Below are 19,429 nucleotides of genomic sequence, written 5' to 3' on the forward strand. Positions count from 1 at the left end.
AAGTTAGCACTAAATGGCAGAAGAGGCAGCAGGAGCTTCCCGCTCAACAGGCAACTTCTCAGCAGTATCCCCAAACACCCCCAACGTTTTTGGATCCCTATCCTCGCCGGGCAATTTCCCAGATCCTTGGCGTTTCCTCATTTGTAGACCATCGCCATCACCGCAGTTGTGTAGCATTGTTGCAGATTATCGCCAGCATTACCTCAGCCATTGCAGCATTTTACTAACGCTAGCAGCCTCTGCTATTCTCAGCGTTTTCAGCCAAAAACGCCAGCAAGCTCTTGCAGATCATTAGCGTTTTTCAACCTCAGCAGAGCAGTAGCGATTTCAGCCAAAAGCGCCAGCAAACATCTGCAAGCTTTCAGCGTTTTCAGCCAGCGATATCAACCCTAAAAACACAGAATTTTCAGCAGTTAAAAACGCAGGTTTCAGCCTTTAGCAAGGTAGCAGATACATCCCAGATTGGTTGCAGAAGCTCCCCCATGTTTAGCCCAAGAAAACGCAGCCAAAACAGTCATTTTCAGCCACCGAAACAGTCCCGAAATTCAGCAGTTAGAAGATCTCAGATTTCAGCCCTAAGTTGTCGTCGTCATCACCGTCGTCGTCATCGGCATAGTCCAAGTTGCATCAGTCCATTGCATCCACATTGTACGACTTTGTGCAATCATAAGGAGACCACTCTCGCCGACGAGAGTGGGGCCTTCGGAGGAGGGTTTTACAACGTCTCTGGTGTCGTATCTCTCCTCTCTCTCTATCTCTCAGTCTCACACACTTGCACGCACAGTGTCCATTCACTTTGTTTGTGATCATAGCACTTTTCATTAAGAACGGAAGGCTCTTCCTTCCATAAGAACTAAAAGAAACCTTGAGCACAGTTCGGAGCACTCATCTTGAGCGAAGCGCAAACAATCATTCCACTGCACATAACATTGGTACCAGAGCTTTGGCAGTGTTCTGTATCACTCAAGGAAAGAACCACAAGAACCACAAGAATTTTTTTTGCTTGTTGAGGTCGCACGAACCCAAGTTTGCTTGGGCGTGTCGATTCCTAATCGTGTTTTGTTGAAGAGTGACAGGAATCCCAAGAAAGAAGGGCTTGTCCAGCCTCCCCTTGTGTCTCTTTTCACTCATTGAGAGCGGACCGTGCACTTAGCGGCTGGCCAATCACGTGAGGTGGGAAAAAGCAACCTTGGTGTGAGCGCAAGGCCGCCAAGGGGTGCGCCCGCAGAAAGGAGTAGAACTCGGGTGAAGAGAAGATCCTTCTCAAACGCGGTTTGCAAGCGAAAGAAGCCCTCAAGAACTCAAGAATCCCAAGAACCAAGACCCGCAAGAGCCCAAGTTCCTCGTGAACTTAAGAACCAAAGACCACAAGAACCCACAAGAACCCATGATTGCAGAATGGTCATCACTCGAAGCGGAATGGATACTTCGCTTGGAGGTGATGAGCATGAGAGAGGCGAAGAAGAATTTTCCCCACCAAGATGTTTTTTCGATCCTTCCCCTTTTCCATCTATGACAAGGATTGCGCTAACTCCTATGGAAGAGTTGGACCAAGAAAGAGAAGCAGAATTTAATCGAGAGAACAAAGCAAGACAAGCAGAATTTGATCTTAAGAACAAAGCCCTCAAAGAACAGAGCGATTGACACAACAAAGAGTTCTGGCGACTCTTTTCTCAAGTTCAGGCACAGATGCAAGAGATTTGGGGAAAGGAGACTCTCTCAGTCTCTTCTTCTCCCAAGCATGACACACAGGATTTGCATGATTGTGTGAAGCATGATGATAATTTGAATGACAAGCATTTGGATGACAAAGATAAGCATGATGATTTGAATGATATTGCTAAGCATGATGATTTAGATGCCAATGACAAGCATGATGATTTGCATGATCAAGATGTGATTTCTCACAAGCATGATGAGTTGCATGAAGATGATGTGATTGTTCACAAGGATGATGTGTTAGTGGATGCTTTTTCTAGAGAAGCTAACCTCGTTGTAGATTCGATCAATCACGAAGAACCGATCTTGGCTTTCGAGTCGAGGTCCAAAGAACCCCCACAGGACGATTCGATCATTCAGGAAGAATCGATCTTGGCTCTCGAACCTAGGTCCAAAGAACCCTCACAGGAAGTATTATGTGTTCGCATGATTGATACGCACGCATTGTTCGAGTGTTTCATTCGTGATCGTTTCCCATATTTTAGTCAACATCGTTATGTGATCCCTTTCCCTAGGCATGACATATTGTATGTTGAGCACGTTTCTCTCATGGATGAGCACGAAGGTATGCGAATTTTTCATGAAAAGCTGAAAAGTATGTATGTAAGGAAGTCACATTCCATGTCTCTTCCTTGGCATGACACAGTTTCCGAACGAACACATGATAGTATGAGCACCAAACATGGACATTTCCATTGTGATTTGCCACCGTTGATTGATTTCGATCAAACAGAAAAGATTCGATCGCATGCCAGGAATTTTCAGCCATGGAGATTCTTGAAGACGAAAGAAGTAGGATACTCGACGAAGTTGAAGCATCGAAGGAGCCACAGAAGACTTTGTGTCGCTTTCGGCGCGGCCCAAAGAAGAAGGCATTGCAAACCTTTATGAAGTTCAAGTACCGCACGACCCACACATCAGAGTGGGCCGGCGAAGAGTCCCTTCCAGGATTCCGGATGCTATTGGCGATCTCCCTCGACGCCATACAGTTCGGTACCAGTACCTCACTTTGAAAAGGACGGGATATCACGTGACACATCCAACCCTATGTGTTCGTGGACAAGCTACAGCATGATCAGGGTTCAGTCAGTTCAGTCAGTCTAGATTAGAAGTGATTTGGCACTTTTGTGAGTCTATTCGTAGACCGTGTATGCCTAGTCACTTCGGTGTAGATGCATATCCTCCGGTTGCACACAGCATGATCATCAGTATTCCCTTCAGAATCCGTCAGATTCAGTTAGGGGAATTTTCCAGTTCATTTAGCCTATTTTCCCTATTTTTGGTATTTTCACTTATTATTTTTAAGTGACTCCCCAACAAAAGTAGGTACGACAATTTTGCTAAGTTAATATATAAGCAAACCCAAGTTAGCACTAAATGGCAGAAGAGGCAGCAGGAGCTTCCCGCTCAACAGGCAACTTCTCAGCAGTACCCCCCAGCACCTCCAGCGTTTTTGGATCCCCATCCTCGCCGGGCAATTTCCCAGATGCTCGGCGTTTCCTCATTTGCAGACCATCGCCATCACCGCAGTTGTGTAGCATTGTTGCAGATTATCGCCAGCATTACCTCAGCCATTGCAGCGTTTTACTAACGCTAGCAGCCTCTGCTATTCTCAGCGTTTTCAGCCAAAAACGCCAGCAAGCTCTTGCAGATCATTAGCGTTTTTCAACGTCAGCAGAGTAGTAGCGATTTCAGCCAAAAACGCTAGCAAACATCTGCAAGCTTTCAGCGTTTTCAGCCAGCGATATCAACCCTAAAAACACAGAATTTTCAGCAGTTAAAAACGCAGGTTTCAGCCTTTAGCAAGGTAGCAGATACATCCCAGATTGGTTGCAGAAGTTCCCCCATCTTTAGCCCAAGAAAACGCAGCCAAAACAGTCATTTTCAGCCACCGAAACAGTCCCGAAATTCAGCAGTTAGAAGATCTCAGATTTCAGCCCCAAGTCGTCGTCGTCATCACCGTCGTCGTCATCGGCATAGTCCAAGTTGCATCAGTCCATTGCATCTGCATTGTACGACTTTGTGCAATCATAAGTAGACCACTCTCGTCGACGAGAGTGGGGTCTTTGGAGGAGGGTTTTACAACGTCTCTGGTGTCGTATCTCTCTTCTCTCTCTATCTGTCAGTCTCATACACTTGCACGCACAGTGTCCATTCACTTTGTTTGTGATCATAGCACTTTCCATTAAGAACGGAAGGCTCTCCCTTCCATAAGAACTAAAAGGAACCTTGAGCACAGTTCAGAGCACTCATCTTGAGCAAAGTGCAAACATTCATTCCGCTGCACCTAACACCCTATGTGCATATGGACAAGCTACTTCATGACAAGGGTTCAGTTCAGCTTAGGAAGTGTTCTGGCACCTTTGTGAGTCTGTTCGTAGACCGTGCATGTCCAGACACTTGGAGTAGTTGCATTTCCTCTGGTTGCACATAGCATGATCATCAGATCATAGTCAATACCCATCAGAAGCATTTTACAGTGCATAGAACCCATTTTCCCTATTTTAGCCATTTTTCACTTATTATTATTAAGTGACTTTGTTGGGAAACTGGGTAGGGCAATTTGGCTACTGATATATATAAAAAAACTAGCGCTTACACTTTCTGGCAGAAGAGACAACAGATAGCATCTGGCAGTGCACCTTCTCAGCAAGAACAACAAGGGAACCTAGCGTTTTCAGCCACCAAAGACCAGCCAGCGTTTTGCATCAACTGCAGAACAAGCCCAGCGTTTTGCAAGTTGCAGGTCAGCCTGGCGACAGTATATTCCATAGCGTTTTCGGAGCAGATGCCTCATCAGCCCTAGCGTTTTTGGAACGGCAGATCAGCCCTAGCGTTTGCAGTTCCTTGGCGACAGGCCATTTTTGCATCAGCGTTTTCAGTTTTCAGCAGTCCGACCCCGCACCGCATCTCCCAAACCTCGCAGACCTCACCTTCCCGCAGCAGATCCTCGCCGCACGGTCAGATCAGCCAGCGTTTGCAGATTCAGCCTGCTATTCGCAGATTTCAGCATTTGCGTTTTTAGCGCGTCATCGTCGCATCGTCGTCGTCACCGACATAAGAGTCAGAATTCAGCAGATAACAGATTCGCAGAATTCAGCCCTAGCGTTTTCAGTTTTCAGCCCGTCTCGTCGTCGTCATCATCGTTGTCGACATCGTTGGCAAGACCATTGCATTTAGGCCATTGTAGAGATTTGTGCAATCAATAGCAAAGACTTCTCTCGCCATCGAGAGAGGGGCCCTTGGAGGAGGGTTTGACAACATTTTGGTGTCATTCTTCTTTCTCTTCTCTCAGTCTCAACACCTTCATTCACAGTGTCTTTCCACTTTGTTTGTGATCATTTGTACTCTCTCACTAAAGGAACGGAAGGCTCTCCCTTCCGTAAGTTAAAAGAACCCTTGAGCAAAGTTCAACATTCACTTCCGCTGTACTCTACAGTGTTGGCCTCTTTGGACATTGATACCATCTATGGTCACCACCGCAAATTGGACATAAGTCATCCTTCTTTGAAGTCGAAGATGCATTTGACGAAGAGCCTTGCTGAGTATTAGAACGCCGATCTTGAGAAAGATCATGTCCTTTACCACGATCAAGTGGAGCATTTGAAGGAGATCTGCTAGGAGATTCTCGATCTTGAGAATAGAACCTTGAAGTTGAATAAGGTGCTGTGGCTTGCTTTTTGAACTGAGATTGATGCTGTTGACTTTGGCTAAAGATTTCTGTGCGATCGCGTTGTGAAAAGCGAGCGCTGTTTGAAGATCTGTCACTACGGAGAAAATTCCGAGTAGGGCGCCGATTATCGCCAAGACGCTTCACATAGGCAACTGCAACATCCAAGATGGTAGGGTTGTATTCGTGCACATCGTCCTTCAGGTTGGGTTCGAGTCCGTCGATAAAACTGTGAAGTTTATCAGAGGGACTAAGTGTCTCTATCTCGAGAGTTCCCTTTGGAACTCTGTGATGTACGCGGCCAAGGAACCTATCTGGCTCAGGTGGCGAAGACAGGACCGGACATGAAAATCCGCATTGGCAGGTTCGAATGCTTTGCGAATAGCATGCCAGAATTTATCCCAAGAAGGTGTGTGTTTAACATCGGCAACCCGTCGTTGCTACTAAAGAAATGCTGTGTCTTTGAATAGAGAACTAGCAAGTGCAACATTTTTACTCTTGACCAAATTTGTGTTTGATAAGTGAACCTCCATTTTGAACAGCCATTGGTTTAGCACGCGCTTGTCGCGGTGGCCATTATACGGCTCAGGCAGTTTAACATCCAGTCTTCTGTGCAACATTAAAATTTTTATAAAGCAATTGAAGTTCGTCTACCTCATCTGTTGGATCTGGTTCGTTTTGTTCATCCATTGAAGCTTTGGAAGAAGGTGGTGGAGAAGCAGCATTAGTTGTTCGAGAAGTCGTAGGGCGACTCCGAGAATTGTTTTGTGTCTGCGTATGATCCAAACGATTGTGAAGTGAGGCGAGGCTTGTGGAAAGTGTGGCCATTTGCTCCTTGATAAGAGTAAGGGCATCGTCAGATTGACCACCTCCGTCCTGAGAATTCGGCATGGTTACACCTCAAAGGGAACTCGAATAGGTGCAGGTTTCTGGTTCGAGAACAGATTCTGGGATGGGTGCTCTGAGAACGGAAAGTCCTTTCGGAATAAGTTTGTGCTTTGGAGTTGGGGGAATCAGGAGTAATTATTATGTCCGGCTTTGAGCAGGAGAATCCGGAATCACAATCAATGCATGTGGAGTGAAATTGTCGGGGGCAAGATTTTTTCCGGGAAATTTTTCACTTTATTTTTCTGACAGGTTATTCAACTGCTCTCGTCGGCGAGTTATAAATGCGCGCAGAGTGTGCACGCCAGGTCAGCATTGGGAGGAGAAGCCGTAGGAGAACCTTCGAATAAAATGGTGTATCGTTGGCGTTTTTGGCACTTTTTTTATAAGTTTACTTGAAGGGTTACTGTCACATGGGGGTTAAAAATTATTCACATTGGCTTTAAATTTGGGGTTAATTTGTGGGAAGGCCGGCTAAGGTTTGTAGCCACTTTAATAATTTAAATGCAAGTGAGCTTCCATCAGCGTAAAAAAAAAACCACTCCGGCATACAAAGTTTCTGTCACAAAAATACGGAAGCGTAAACTGACGTTTAATTGCACTTCAAATACTCAAGAGAATTAGAGGGAGCGAGAAAACTTGACACTTCATTGGGGACCAGAAGATGGGCTGGTCCCCCCCCATAAAGAGAATATCTTTATTACTAAGGGAGAATCTTTACAAGCACAGGAACGGGGCATACGCCCGTCCTCTATTCTTTCTTCGGTTCTGTTCTGACTACTGACTGAGAAAGTGTTTCCACTTTCTTTTTGCTTAGGGGATTTCCCATCTTCTGCGAGACTGGTTGGAAGCTCTCGAAAAGAGAGTCTATCTTCCAAAACAGCTCTTCGGAAGCTCTCACAGAGGAGAGTCCATCTTCCGTTATGTATTGCCTTCATGCTCATTCATTCATGCATCGAACACAAAAGAGAAAACAAGCAAAATGCACACGCACATGCTTGCTGTAATTTTCTGTACATAACCTGAAATTCTTACCTGTGCACACCCCTACGCCGAAACAGAGGTCTTCTTCGCGATGGAATCGCGCCAAACTTGGTGTAGACTTAGGATAAGGAAAGAGAAGAGAATTTCTATGGCTGATTTGCTGAAAACAGCCCTAATCGAGGTGATTAGGGGCTGAAAACAGAGAATTACAGCAGCCGCACTCTGCTAAGAGAGCGTCTACGGCAGCTTCTCGCGATGAAACTTCACCAGAAGGTGTCTATGACTGTGAGATCCCTTGTTCTTGACAATGGGAGCACAAGGCTACCACATATGTCGCAAGGGGCTGCTCTCAAGCTTCAATGGAGGGCTCCACCGCGTAGAGCACGCTCACATTAGGGGGGGTAGGTGCACTGCCAGCCCTGAAAATGGGGGAGGGGGGGCTCCTAAATAGCCATCAGGGAGAGGGGGCGCTAGGAAGAGAGAGAGGGTGAGAGTGAGAGTGAGAGAGAGTTAGTTTGCATTGGTAAGTGTGCCACTTGGCACACTTACTTTAAAAACTTAAAAACCATTCAACTTTTGACTTTAAAAACTTCTAGCTCATTAATTAAAAATGTGCAACTAACTAACAACTGCTACCAATGATTCTTTTATGAGAACACCAAAGGTCTGTCGGCCCAATGCCGCACCGGCACTGCACCGCCTTTACCTGTTTACACTTGTCTGGCTGCCCGCCCGGGCACGGACCGTTAAATTTAATTTAACGAAACTTACCTTAAGGCTTTATTAGCTTTATTAGCCTTAGGGTCACTGTTCTAAGGACCCCATCTCATTCATGTGCTTGTACTGACGCGCGTATTTTTCTTGAGCCTAAAATCTGAGGCTACTGCTTACCCCTTTCTGAAGACCCGATTTCCCAATCACTAGGGCTTCAGGGTAATTTCTGCTAAGGTCCCTCTGAGGTGTTCTAGCCCGCATTTAGGCTCACCTGAGGCCTTGGAACTGGTAGGTCTATTCTGGTGTGCACACAACTAATTAGATAATTCTTTTCTTGTAAATAAATTAATTATTTACAAAGTCTGACTTAGTTACATCCCTCTTGGTTCTAAACAGTTGACCTCAACTGTAGAGCGTCAACATAACTGTGCAAGATGTCAGGGTAGTCCTTGAGATCGGACTCAGTCATCCACTTTGCATCTAAAGGAGTGTAATTCTTGAACTTGACTAAATACTTTCGATGTAGACTCCCCGACTTTAGTTGTCTCTCCGAGTGGTGTATTATCTGTTCAGGTTGAAGGATTTCCTCAGTCTCTTCGACTTCTGGAGGATCTTCTTGTACTGGCGCCACTGGAGGAGGTCCAACATATGGTTGGAGGAGACTGACATGAAAAGCATTGTGGATGCGCCAGTGAGAAGGCAAATCCAATCTGAAAGTCACATCATTGACTTTATCTGTAATTTTGAAAGGGCCGTAGAATCTATGGGAAAGTTTGACAACTTTCCCTTTGCCGATCCGCTTTTTCAATCTAGCTTTCTCAAACCGAAGCAGGACATATTGTCCTTTTTCAAGATTGAGATTCCTTCTGTGCTTGTCTGCTTTTCTCTTCTGTTGCTCTTGAGTACGAAGAATTGCTTGCTTTACTTGTTGATGGGCGATATCAATATTGCGCACAAATTCATCTGCGGCGAAGATGTTTTCTTTGGTCATCATAATAGGAAGTAAGAGTGGCTTCCCGTAAATAATTTCGAAGGGGGCTTTACCAGTTGAGGAATGTATGGTATTATTATACGCAAACTCAACTATTGGTAAGTACTGTTCCCATTCGGATTGTCGTTCCGAAACATAGCACTTGAGGAGATCTAAAACAGTGGCATTAGCGATTTCGCTTTGACCATCTGTTTGAGGATGATAAGCTGATGAAAAATCAAGCTTAGTTCCCAAGTTTTCAAACAATGCCTGCCAAAATAGACTAGTCATGCGGGGATCTCTATCGCTGACAATAGTCTTTGGCAATCCATGGTGTTTAAAAATCTGAGCTAGAAATATTCTAGCCATGTGATCAGGATCGTCTTTTTTACTGGAAGAAAATGTGCTTGCTTACTGAACCTGTCTACTATAGTCCAGATTGCATCATTTCCATTCTTTGATCTAGGAAGATCCGTAATAAAATCCATGGCAATACTTTCCCATGGCGTGTTAGGCACAGGGAGCGGCTGAAGTTTGCCATAAACTTTATGTCTGTCATATTTCACTTTTTGGCATACTAAACACTCACGTACATGTTTTTCAATGTCCGCACGGAGTGTTGGCCAAAAGAAATACCTTTCGAGGGCACTAGTGGTGGAAGCAATTCCCCGATGCCCGGCATAAGGAGAATTATGTGCTTCATCCATCACCTTTTGTCGTAAAGGCTGAGCTATGCATATTGCTTGTTGACGATAGAGTGTATTATCCCTGATAGAATAAGGTGGCTTTGAGTGACCAGCTTGAAGATCTGCCCAAATTGTGGCGAAGTCTGGATCTTGAGGATACATCTCGCTGAGAGATTCTAGTTCCTCATGATAAATTGTTGTTAGTGCATTGATCTTTGGACGCCTGGAGAGAGCATCTGCAACTGCATTCTTTGTTCCAGAAGTGTGTAAAATCTGAAAATGAAACATTGAAAGAAAGTTGGCCCATCTCATCTGCTTTTCTGATAACTTTCTCTGTGTGAGAAAGTAGGGAAGACTTTGATGATCTGTCTTGATAATAAAATCAGCTCCTAATAGATAGTGTTTCCAAATGGAAAGAGCATGAATTACTACCATTAGCTCTTTTTCGTATATGGAGGCATGCAACTCTGCATCTTTAAGGCGCCGACTTTCATAGGCTATCGCGTGACCCTCTTGGTTCAAAACTGCTCCTACACAATCTCCAGATGCATCGCAGTATACCTCGAAAGGTTTGCGAAGATCAGGGACGGTAAGAACAGGTCCGTGACTGAGTAGATACTTAAGCTTTTCGAAAGCTTGTTTTTGTCCAGACCCCCAATGGAATGGAATCCGCTTCTTTGTCAGGTCATGGAGGGGACCTGCTATCGCGGCAAAAGCTCGAATGAAACGCCGATAATAAGAACAGAGGCCAAGGAAACTTCGTACATCATGTACTGTAGTTGGCGTAGACCATTCTACAATTGCTTGAATCTTTTCAGGGTCCATTCTCACCTGGTTGTGAGATACTATATGGCCCAAATAGTGGATTTCTTTTAAAAAGAACTCACTCTTCTTAGCATTCACAAATAATTTGTGTTTGCGTAATTCTTCAAACACTAAGGCGAGATGCTTATAGTGTTCGTCTTCCGTCTCTGAGAAGATTAAGACGTCATCAAAGAAAACGCCTGTAAAACTTCTATATGAGTGGAAGATTCTATCCATCATTCTGTTGAATGTAGCTGGTGCATTAGTGAGTCCAAAAGGCATCACTAAGAATTCATACAACCCGAAGGTTGTTCTAAATGAAGTCTTATGCACATCCTGAGGAGCTATGCGGATTTGACGATAACGGCTCTTCAAGTCGATACGACTAAAGACACTTGCTCCTTGTAACTTGTCAAGAATGTCGTCAATCCGAGGGATTGGAAATCGATTCTTGATTGTGATCTTGTTTAGAGATCTATAGTCTATGCACATGCGGAATGTGCCATCCTTTTTCTGTACTAGCAAGACAGGTGAACAATATGGAGAAGTACTAGGCCTTATTAAGCCCTTCTCCAAAAGTTCGTTAACCTGCTTGAGAATTTCCTCTTGCTGCATTAGACTAACTCGATAAGGGGGCTGATTTGGAGGAGAACTTCCTGGAATCAAATCAATGGTATGATCCTCAGGTCGCAAAGGTGGGAGTTCATTTGGAAGTTCATCTGCAAAACAATCTTTATATCTTTCTATTAACTTAAGTCTTTTTTGCTCTAAAGAGGAAGAAAGTTGTGAAACAGACACATCTCTCTCTCTTGCAAAAATTAAGTACGCTGAAACACACTTTTTCATTTCTTTCTTGATGGCAATGTGGTTGGCGATAGGAATACGCCAATCACCTGCATCTGCAAGTACAAGATACTCCTTTCCTTTATGAGCAAAAGATAAGGTTTTCTGAACATAGTCAGGAATGGGATGCATCTTGTAGTGCCAAGGCATTCCCAAGATAACATCGCATCCTTCAAGTGAAGCTAGTAAGAAAGACTCTTGATCCTTGTAGTCGTCGACCTTTAGATTCAACTTCCCTATGATTGGAGTAGAGTTTGAGTTCTGCCCTTTGAAAGCTGATTGCGCTTGAATAGAGACTCCAAAACGATTGGGCTGCAAGTTCAGGTCGTCAGCTAGCTGGGTAGAGATGAAGTTGTCTGTACTACCAGGGTCAAACAAAATAAGAGCCCGCTAGTTGTTGATACTACCCCATGCTTTGAGAAGAGCTCTTTCTTTTCCATCCTTGGTTGTATTTCCCTGTACATCTGGGACTGCATTTGAGGAGGGTGGTTGTGGAGGTTTGGTTGGACAGTCACCCTTCATATGACCAACTTGTCCGCACTTGAAGCATCTTCCTTCACTAATGTAGGTTCGCAACTCAGCAGGAGAGAGATATCTCCCTTTCTTGGGCTGATTTGGCTTTGCTTCTGCTTCGGAGGCGGTTCTTTTCTTCTTTTGAGAAGAAGTAGAAGAGGTAGGTTGCTCATGGAGAGCCTTCTGCTTGGCATGGTAAGTGCTTTGCTCCATCTTCCTTGGAGTACCCTTGTCATGTATTCCATCAGCTATGCGGGCTGATTCCATAAGTATCTGCAAGTTACCTCGAGGGTAAAGCTTCATAGCCTTTTGCAAGGCTTCATGCAAACCTGCTTCAAACTTGCGCATCTTCTCCGAATCATCAATCTTCTTGAAAGGAGTGACTTTCAAGAGAACGTCCCAAAACCTATCCACATAGCGTGGAACAGTTTCGTTCTCTGACTGTGAAAGTCGATCCCATTCTTTCTTTACCTCTTCCTCATAGTCTCGAGGAAGGAACTGTGCGTAGAACTCCTTCTTGAAAGCGGTCCAATCTTGGGGTTTGCGATCTTCCAGGATAAGGGTTAACCACCAATTGCTGGCGGTGCCTTTCAGGTACAAACTAACATGGCGAAGCTTGGATCTTTCTTTAAAATTCCCTTCAGCAAATGTAACTTCAAATTGGCGGATGAAAGCCAAAGCTTTGTCATTATCACGCCGTCCATTGTAGGTGTCGAATTTCACATCTTTATCTCCCGACTTGAATGTTTTTTGCCTGTGGTGCTTCTTCTTATGGTGCTCCTTCTTTCGATGCTTAGACTCCTTGGGGACAGGAGTCCTTTCCCTTGAATGTACTTCTTGCTGCGACGGATCGTCGAGAAGCATGTCTTTCGGAGAAACTATGTCTTCCAGATCCTTCATGAAAGAGAACTGAGGGGAATCAGGGGGATCTTGCTCTTGAACTTTTGGATTAAACCGCACATGACGTTCTGGAGATTTCTTCTGCCTCTCGTGCATGCGGGAAGTTCCAATCAAAGGATCTTTTCTTGGTTGTGGCGCCTTTGGGTTCTGCGGGATTTCTCCCGACCCCATCGGCATTTTCTCCTTCCCTTTTTCAAGAGTATGGAGAATCTTTTGGACTTCTGGATGGGAGAGAGCTTTCTGCAACTCTTCCACCTGCTGTTGAAGGAGAGATAACTCTATCTCGCGTCCTCCCATTTCTGCAGTCTGCCAAGAGTCGTCAATCCCTTCAGGAAGAGAGAGAGGACCTTGCTCTGATACCACTGTCACAAAAATACGGAAGCGTAAACTGACGTTTAATTGCACTTCAAATACTCAAGAGAATTAGAGGGAGCGAGAAAACTTGACACTTCATTGGGGACCAGAAGATTGGCTGGTCCCCCCCCCATAAAGAGAATATCTTTATTACTAAGGGAGAATCTTTACAAGCACAGGAACGGGGCATACGCCCGTCCTCTATTCTTTCTTCGGTTGTGTTCTGACTACTGACTGAGAAAGTGTTTCCACTTTCTTTCTGCTTAGGGGATTTCCCATCTTCTGCGAGACTGGTTGGAAGCTCTCGAAAAGAGAGTCTATCTTCCAAAACAGCTCTTCGGAAGCTCTCACAGAGGAGAGTCCATCTTCCGTTATGTATTGCCTTCATGCTCATTCATTCATGCATCGAACACAAAAGAGAAAACAAGCAAAATGCACACGCACATGCTTGCTGTAATTTTCTGTACATAACCTGAAATTCTTACCTGTGCATACCCCTACGCCGAAACAGAGGTCTTCTTCGCGATGGAATCGCGCCAAACTTGGTGTAGACTTAGGATAAGGAAAGAGAAGAGAATTTCTATGGCTGATTTGCTGAAAACAGCCCTAATCGAGGTGATTAGGGGTTGAAAACAGAGAATTACAGCAGCCGCACTCTGCTAAGAGAGCGTTTACGGCAGCTTCTCGCGATGAAACTTCACCAGAAGGTGTCTATGACTGTGAGATCCCTTGTTCTTGACAATGGGAGCACAAGGCTACCACATATGTCGCAAGGGGCTGCTCTCAAGCTTCAATGGAGGGCTCCACCGCGTAGAGCACGCTCACATTAGGGGGGGTAGGTGCACTGCCAGCCCTGAAAATGGGGGAGGGGGGGCTCCTAAATAGCCATCAGGGAGAGGGGGCGCTAGGAAGAGAGAGAGGGTGAGAGTGAGAGTGAGAGAGAGTTAGTTTGCATTGATAAGTGTGCCAAGTGGCACACTTACTTTAAAAACTTAAAAACCATTCAACTTTTGACTTTAAAAACTTCTAGCTCATTAATTAAAAATGTGCAACTAACTAACAACTGCTACCAATGATTCTTTTATGAGAACACCAAAGGTCTGTCGGCGCAATGCCGCACCGGCACTGCACCGCCTTTACCTGTTCACACTTGTCCGGCCGCCCGCCCGGGCACGGACCGTTAAATTTAATTTAACGAAACTTACCCTAAGGCTTTATTAGCTTTATTAGCCTTAGGGTCACTGTTCTAAGGACCCCATCTCATTCATGTGCTTGTACTGACGCGCGTATTTTTCCTGAGCCTAAAATCTGAGGCTACTGCTTACCCCTTTCTGAAGACCCGATTTCCCAATCACTAGGGCTTCAGGGTAATTTCTGCTAAGGTCCCTCTGAGGTGTTCTAGCCCGCATTTAGGCTCACCTGAGGCCTTGGAACTGCTAGGTCTATTCTGGTGTGCACACAACTAATTAGATAATTCTTTTCTCGTAAATAAATTAATTATTTACAAAGTCTGACTTAGTTACAGTTTCCAGTGCAAAAATTTCAGCCAGCGTGAAGACTTTGACGAGTTGTTGCTTGGGGAAAAAAGCGATGCATCTGAAGGCCAGATGCACGTGACCCTTGTGGGAAAGGGTGCTAGCGATTGTGTGGCAACGAAGAGGTGCAACGATTGGGTGTCAGCCAGCAGCAAGGGACTTGAACGCATCAGCCCAGCATTCAGCAGCGCAGAATTTCAGCATTTCAGCCCTTCTGGCAAGTCTAGCGATGCATGGAAAGGGTGCGAGCACAACAACCTTCGGGTCTTGGAATTTTTTTTTGCTTTGATACCACTATGAGGATTAGTGGTGCTAATTCTATAATTAAGACTTAAAACTTCTTATTTAAGATCAATTTGAGACTCAAGAGATTGAATGTGTGTTTGATTGATTGAATGAATGCTTGAAAACCGAGTACAATAGGCTCCTTATATAGGAGACGAAGAGACACAAATGAAAAGACACGTCTCATGGTGAAGAGACCCGACTTTAGACTTAAAGACATCCTTTCGGCGAAGAGCTGCAACCATTGGACGAAGAGTCACAACCATAGAGGGAAGGGGGGTGACCAGTTCTCAAAGGAGTGTGGCTTTTGGCAAAGAGGCATGTCTCTTGAGCGAAGGGTCGTGACCATCCAAGCATAGGGGTTCTCCTTGGCATGGCACTTTGCGTATCTGCAACTAGGAGTAGATGTAATACTGTAACATAGTCATAATCGTTACATAGTATTGAGGCGTCTTAGGAATGGTGGCTGTCGAAGGTGTTGGTGTATGCAGAGATGGAGCAGTCGGTTGTGAGCTCAAAGGGTTTTTTGTAGAAGTATGCGCGTAAAGTGTGGATGGGTGAACCTTTCGCATAGTTATACGTATTCGCGCCATGAATGCTCCACTCTCCTTTCGCCTTGGATTTCTGTGCACAGACTGTGACGTGGCGTACATGCATTCGTTGGTCCGATTCATAGTTACTGACAAGATCCTTTTTACGATTTCCTCATTCATTTTTCCCACATGGGCGGTGCATGTATCTGGATCTGGACTGGTTGAACTTTTGGAATCCAAGTTAAGTATCTCTTGAGTTGCTGATCTGGTGTTGGTGTTGCCACTGGTTCTGGTACTAGCTTGACAAAGAACAAGTCGAGTGGTTCTTCTTCATCATCTGATACTGGGTCAACTGGAAGCTCCTCTGTTCTGGAATAGTACAGCTTGATTTTGATTTTGGCCCCATTGTAGACTCCAGGCAACAGTAAACTTGACAAGTCTTTGAGTCTTACCGTCCCATTGGAAAACACCGAGTCCACTTCATCGGGTCACGACCAAGCTATCTTTATATCCGGCTTCTTTGGTCCCAGTTTAGACTGATATAAGGGTATTTATTTTACTTATTTGTCAAAGTCTAGGTAGGGCAATTTGCTAAGGTGACCATACACCTTGCCCCCATTGTATTATCAACAATTGTTGGAACAAGAAGTTGTCCAACAACGGAGGAAACATTGGCGTGACAATAGAATCAAGGTGAGAAAATTTCAGAGGGGTGATCTGGTACTTAAAAGCCAAAATAAATAATGGGATCACTTTGAGCAGTTCACTTGAGATGCCAAAACACAGACATGGTATCAGATTGACCACTTTGTAACACATTGGTCTCATAGGTTATTTTGGCCTTTTGAAGACGTTAATATATTATTTCATCTCTCTCTCTCTGATTCTCAGATGTCATCATGTCCGGTCTCTTTCTACCTCAGTAATCTCTCCTCCATAGTCGCCTTGTATATGTATGTGGCATTGAAAGTGTTCTCTAGTGTATCAGAGTTGGGCCAGATTGCAGTAGAGGTGTCCACTGGATTGGAGTCTTGTCCGTGTTGTTATTCAGCCACAAAACAGCCCTTACCCTACTCTGCTCCTGGGAGATACCCGAGCCACCATTGGAGAGGAATCTGAAACTCGAAGAGTAATTGCATCTTCTGCTGCCTATTTTGACAGTTGCATCTTCCACTCTTTATTCTTGCCATATCAGGTGCCTCATCAAAGGGCTTTGGTTGTTTCAGCTCTACCTCAAATGTATGCTAGTTTTCAAACTTCCAAGAAACCCGTTCTTCAACCTGATGGAAGGTTTAGGTTTCCCAAGGCAACACACCATCTTCCCCACAGCTCTTTGAATTCCTTTGTGAAAAGCAACCATACTGTGGTCTTCATCTTGAACAAGACTTTGAATGGAGTGCCAAACCTTGTCGGAGTCTTCCATCTTCAGCGGTGTGCATGCCCTATCAACTGCCTTATTTTTGTGCTATTTTTAACCTCTTGTGCTCGTTCGCCTTTCAGCCAGGAATTGACTGCAGTTGTGTATTTTTTGTAATTAGATTTGAAAATGTCGTGCATGCTCAGAGAAGCTGAAGGCTGAAGAGACTAACTGGTACTGTTGTGTGTAGGAGCCAGAGGTTAAGGATCTTGCAAACTTTCTTATAGCCTGTGGAGCTAAAATCGAGGGTGCTGGCACGAGCACACTTGTTATTGAAGGTGTTGATAAACTTCATGGTGCAAATTATACAATTATACCTGACCGCATAGAAGCAGGGACTTTCCTAATTGCAGCAGCTATAACACGCTCATCATTAACACTTTCTCCTATCATATCAAGCCATCTGACAGCAGTTATGATGAAACTGGCTAGTGTGGGCTGCAAATTTAATCAGTTAAATGCAAACACTGTGCAGGTTAACTTCCATAGTACACTTTAATTTGTTAAAATTGTATTGTTCCAACCTTCTTCATGTCAACTGAATTTCGGAAATCCTCCTGCCTTGTAGATTAGATCCTCCCCAGCCTTTCCAGCTTTAATCAATCTGGAGATGGCAACAGGTCCCTATCCTTCCTTTCCCACAGATTTGCAACCCCAAATTATGTCCCTATTGGCAACCTGCACTGGACAGAGTGTAATAAAGGAGACCATGTTCGAAGAGCGAATGGGCCATGGTAAGTGCCCTCCCCCCTCTCCTTTCTCTTCATTTCCCCGATGGCCCTCCCCCCTGTCCTTCCTCTTCATTCCCCTTTTGTCCTGTTCTTTAAACGTAAAATTATCATGGGCTTATTCATTTGCAATAAGTGATCTTCTTTGTGTTTGATTGTGAACTAGTGGAAGAGTTGAAAAAGCTTGGGGCTCAAATAAACATATCAAGGAATACAGCAGTTATCCAAGGGACCAGGTAACTTCTGCGGATCTTTGTTCTGATCAAATTTTAAGATCCAAGCGTATGTGTTAGTATCAAGTCAGTGGCTGGGACACACAGGCTTTCATGCGCCTTTCAACACATTGTTCTTATGTCGTATTTTTTCAAATGAAGATAAACAGTATATTTGAAGGGGAGGGTTTTAGGTTCATGTCAGTGCTCATAGAGATGCTCTGTTTTATCTATCAAGAGAGGAAGGCAAATAACCAAGTAGTGTGTTCCTCTATATATCGTGTTTTTGTGACACTGGCATTTGACAGCAAAGGTGAGTATTGCTTTACTTGTCTGCCCTGGTCAAAAGTTTTACATTCGCTGTGCTTTCAAAAAAATTGTTCTCAGTTACCCAACTGTTGCTCAACATAAGAATTGTTAAAGCTCTTGTTTATTGCAGTGATCTGTCAGGTACGCGAGTAAAGGCAAACGATCTTAGAGCTGGTTCAGCCTTGATTTTGGCAGGCATGGCAGCAGAGGGTGTTTCCATTATAGAGGGGGCAAGCCATGTGGACCGAGGCTATGAAAGATTTGATGAGAAGCTTAGAATGTTAGGAGCTAATATAGAGAGATTATAGTACGTCTCATCGGTCGTCAGATATTTTGGGTAAAACATGTAGCAATTTCAGAGGTTCAGGAAGCAGCAGCTGCGAAGAGGTTTTCTGTTAGTAGACCTCTTGAGTGTCAAAATTTAACTCGAGTTCCCATTCGGGTGCTCTTGGCATTAATTTCTTCCAAGTTTTGGCAAGCCATTACATTGCATTTTTCCTGCGGAAAGCCATCAATAAGTCTGTATAAAACTGGCTATTTTTCGAAAGGCCATTAAATGATGATGTTTCAGAAATCAGCTATTGCGGTAGTACTGATGAGGTACAAAATTTGAGGAGTTTGCTGGAAACAGTTGTATGCTGTGCCAAGAATGTACAATATGAAGGCGATTCTGATTCAAGGGTGGACATTCCAAAATTCTAATTTTTCCTTCTTTGATTGGACCTTTCTTTCCATGTAAACAATTGAAATCTTGTTGATGTTTCACAGCCTTACATACGCACTTTACTTGATTTCCCTTTCATTTTAAATGTTGTAGCATGCCAGCCTTCACCTTCACCTAGTTTATACTGGTTGAAAGGTGGATGATGGTTGCCGAATGTTGGATGCTGAGTCTAGTGACCATGAAGTGCTGTGCGAAATTGATTTCAGCGTGATAATTACTCACTGTTCAGGGATGGCCGCTTCGTCTCCTACGCTCGAGAACAACTACTCTACACCCTTAAATATAAAATCTGATTAGATGACACTATATATAGTAGAAATCAAACTAGTCTTTGCTTGGTGGGCGTTGCTATAGAACATCTATAGCACATAACATGACATACGTAGATTGACAAGTACAAAGTGCATTGGCTAACTTTTAAAAAGGAATCGTACATATGATGATTGGTTCTCTCTATTGCTCAGCTATAGAAAAGAGTTGTCTCTCTATTTGATATTTAATTGAGATTGAACATGTACTAGTGAGAAAAATAGGTAGCTAAACTAAACTTAAGGAAGCATTGACAAACTCAAAAACTACAAAAAGCATCAGTAGACTAAAAAAAATGAAATTGTATTGTTGACCTAATAATCGTGTATGGGTGT

The 19,429-nt window shown here is 44.1% G+C and overlaps 1 protein-coding gene across 2 annotated transcripts in view; it reads left to right on the forward strand.

Annotated features, from left to right (window-relative positions):
* LOC147436188 (uncharacterized) overlaps positions 1–18,783 on the forward strand; it is a 38,799-nt gene extending 20,016 nt beyond the window's left edge. For both annotated transcript variants that reach the window (XM_086489082.1, XM_086489083.1), the window contains exons 4-7: positions 17,003–17,287; positions 17,381–17,546; positions 17,707–17,776; positions 18,192–18,783. In XM_086489082.1, coding sequence (XP_086345208.1) covers positions 17,003–17,287; positions 17,381–17,546; positions 17,707–17,776; positions 18,192–18,369 — 699 coding nt within the window. In that variant the 3' untranslated portion in view covers positions 18,370–18,783. The remainder of the gene's footprint in view (positions 1–17,002; positions 17,288–17,380; positions 17,547–17,706; positions 17,777–18,191) is intronic.
* Positions 18,784–19,429: the final 646 nt, after the last annotated feature.

This window comes from Adiantum capillus-veneris, chromosome 18 (assembly GCF_014529385.1).
Source record: "Adiantum capillus-veneris isolate H3 chromosome 18, ASM1452938v2, whole genome shotgun sequence".
Lineage (NCBI taxonomy): Eukaryota > Viridiplantae > Streptophyta > Polypodiopsida > Polypodiales > Pteridaceae > Adiantum > Adiantum capillus-veneris.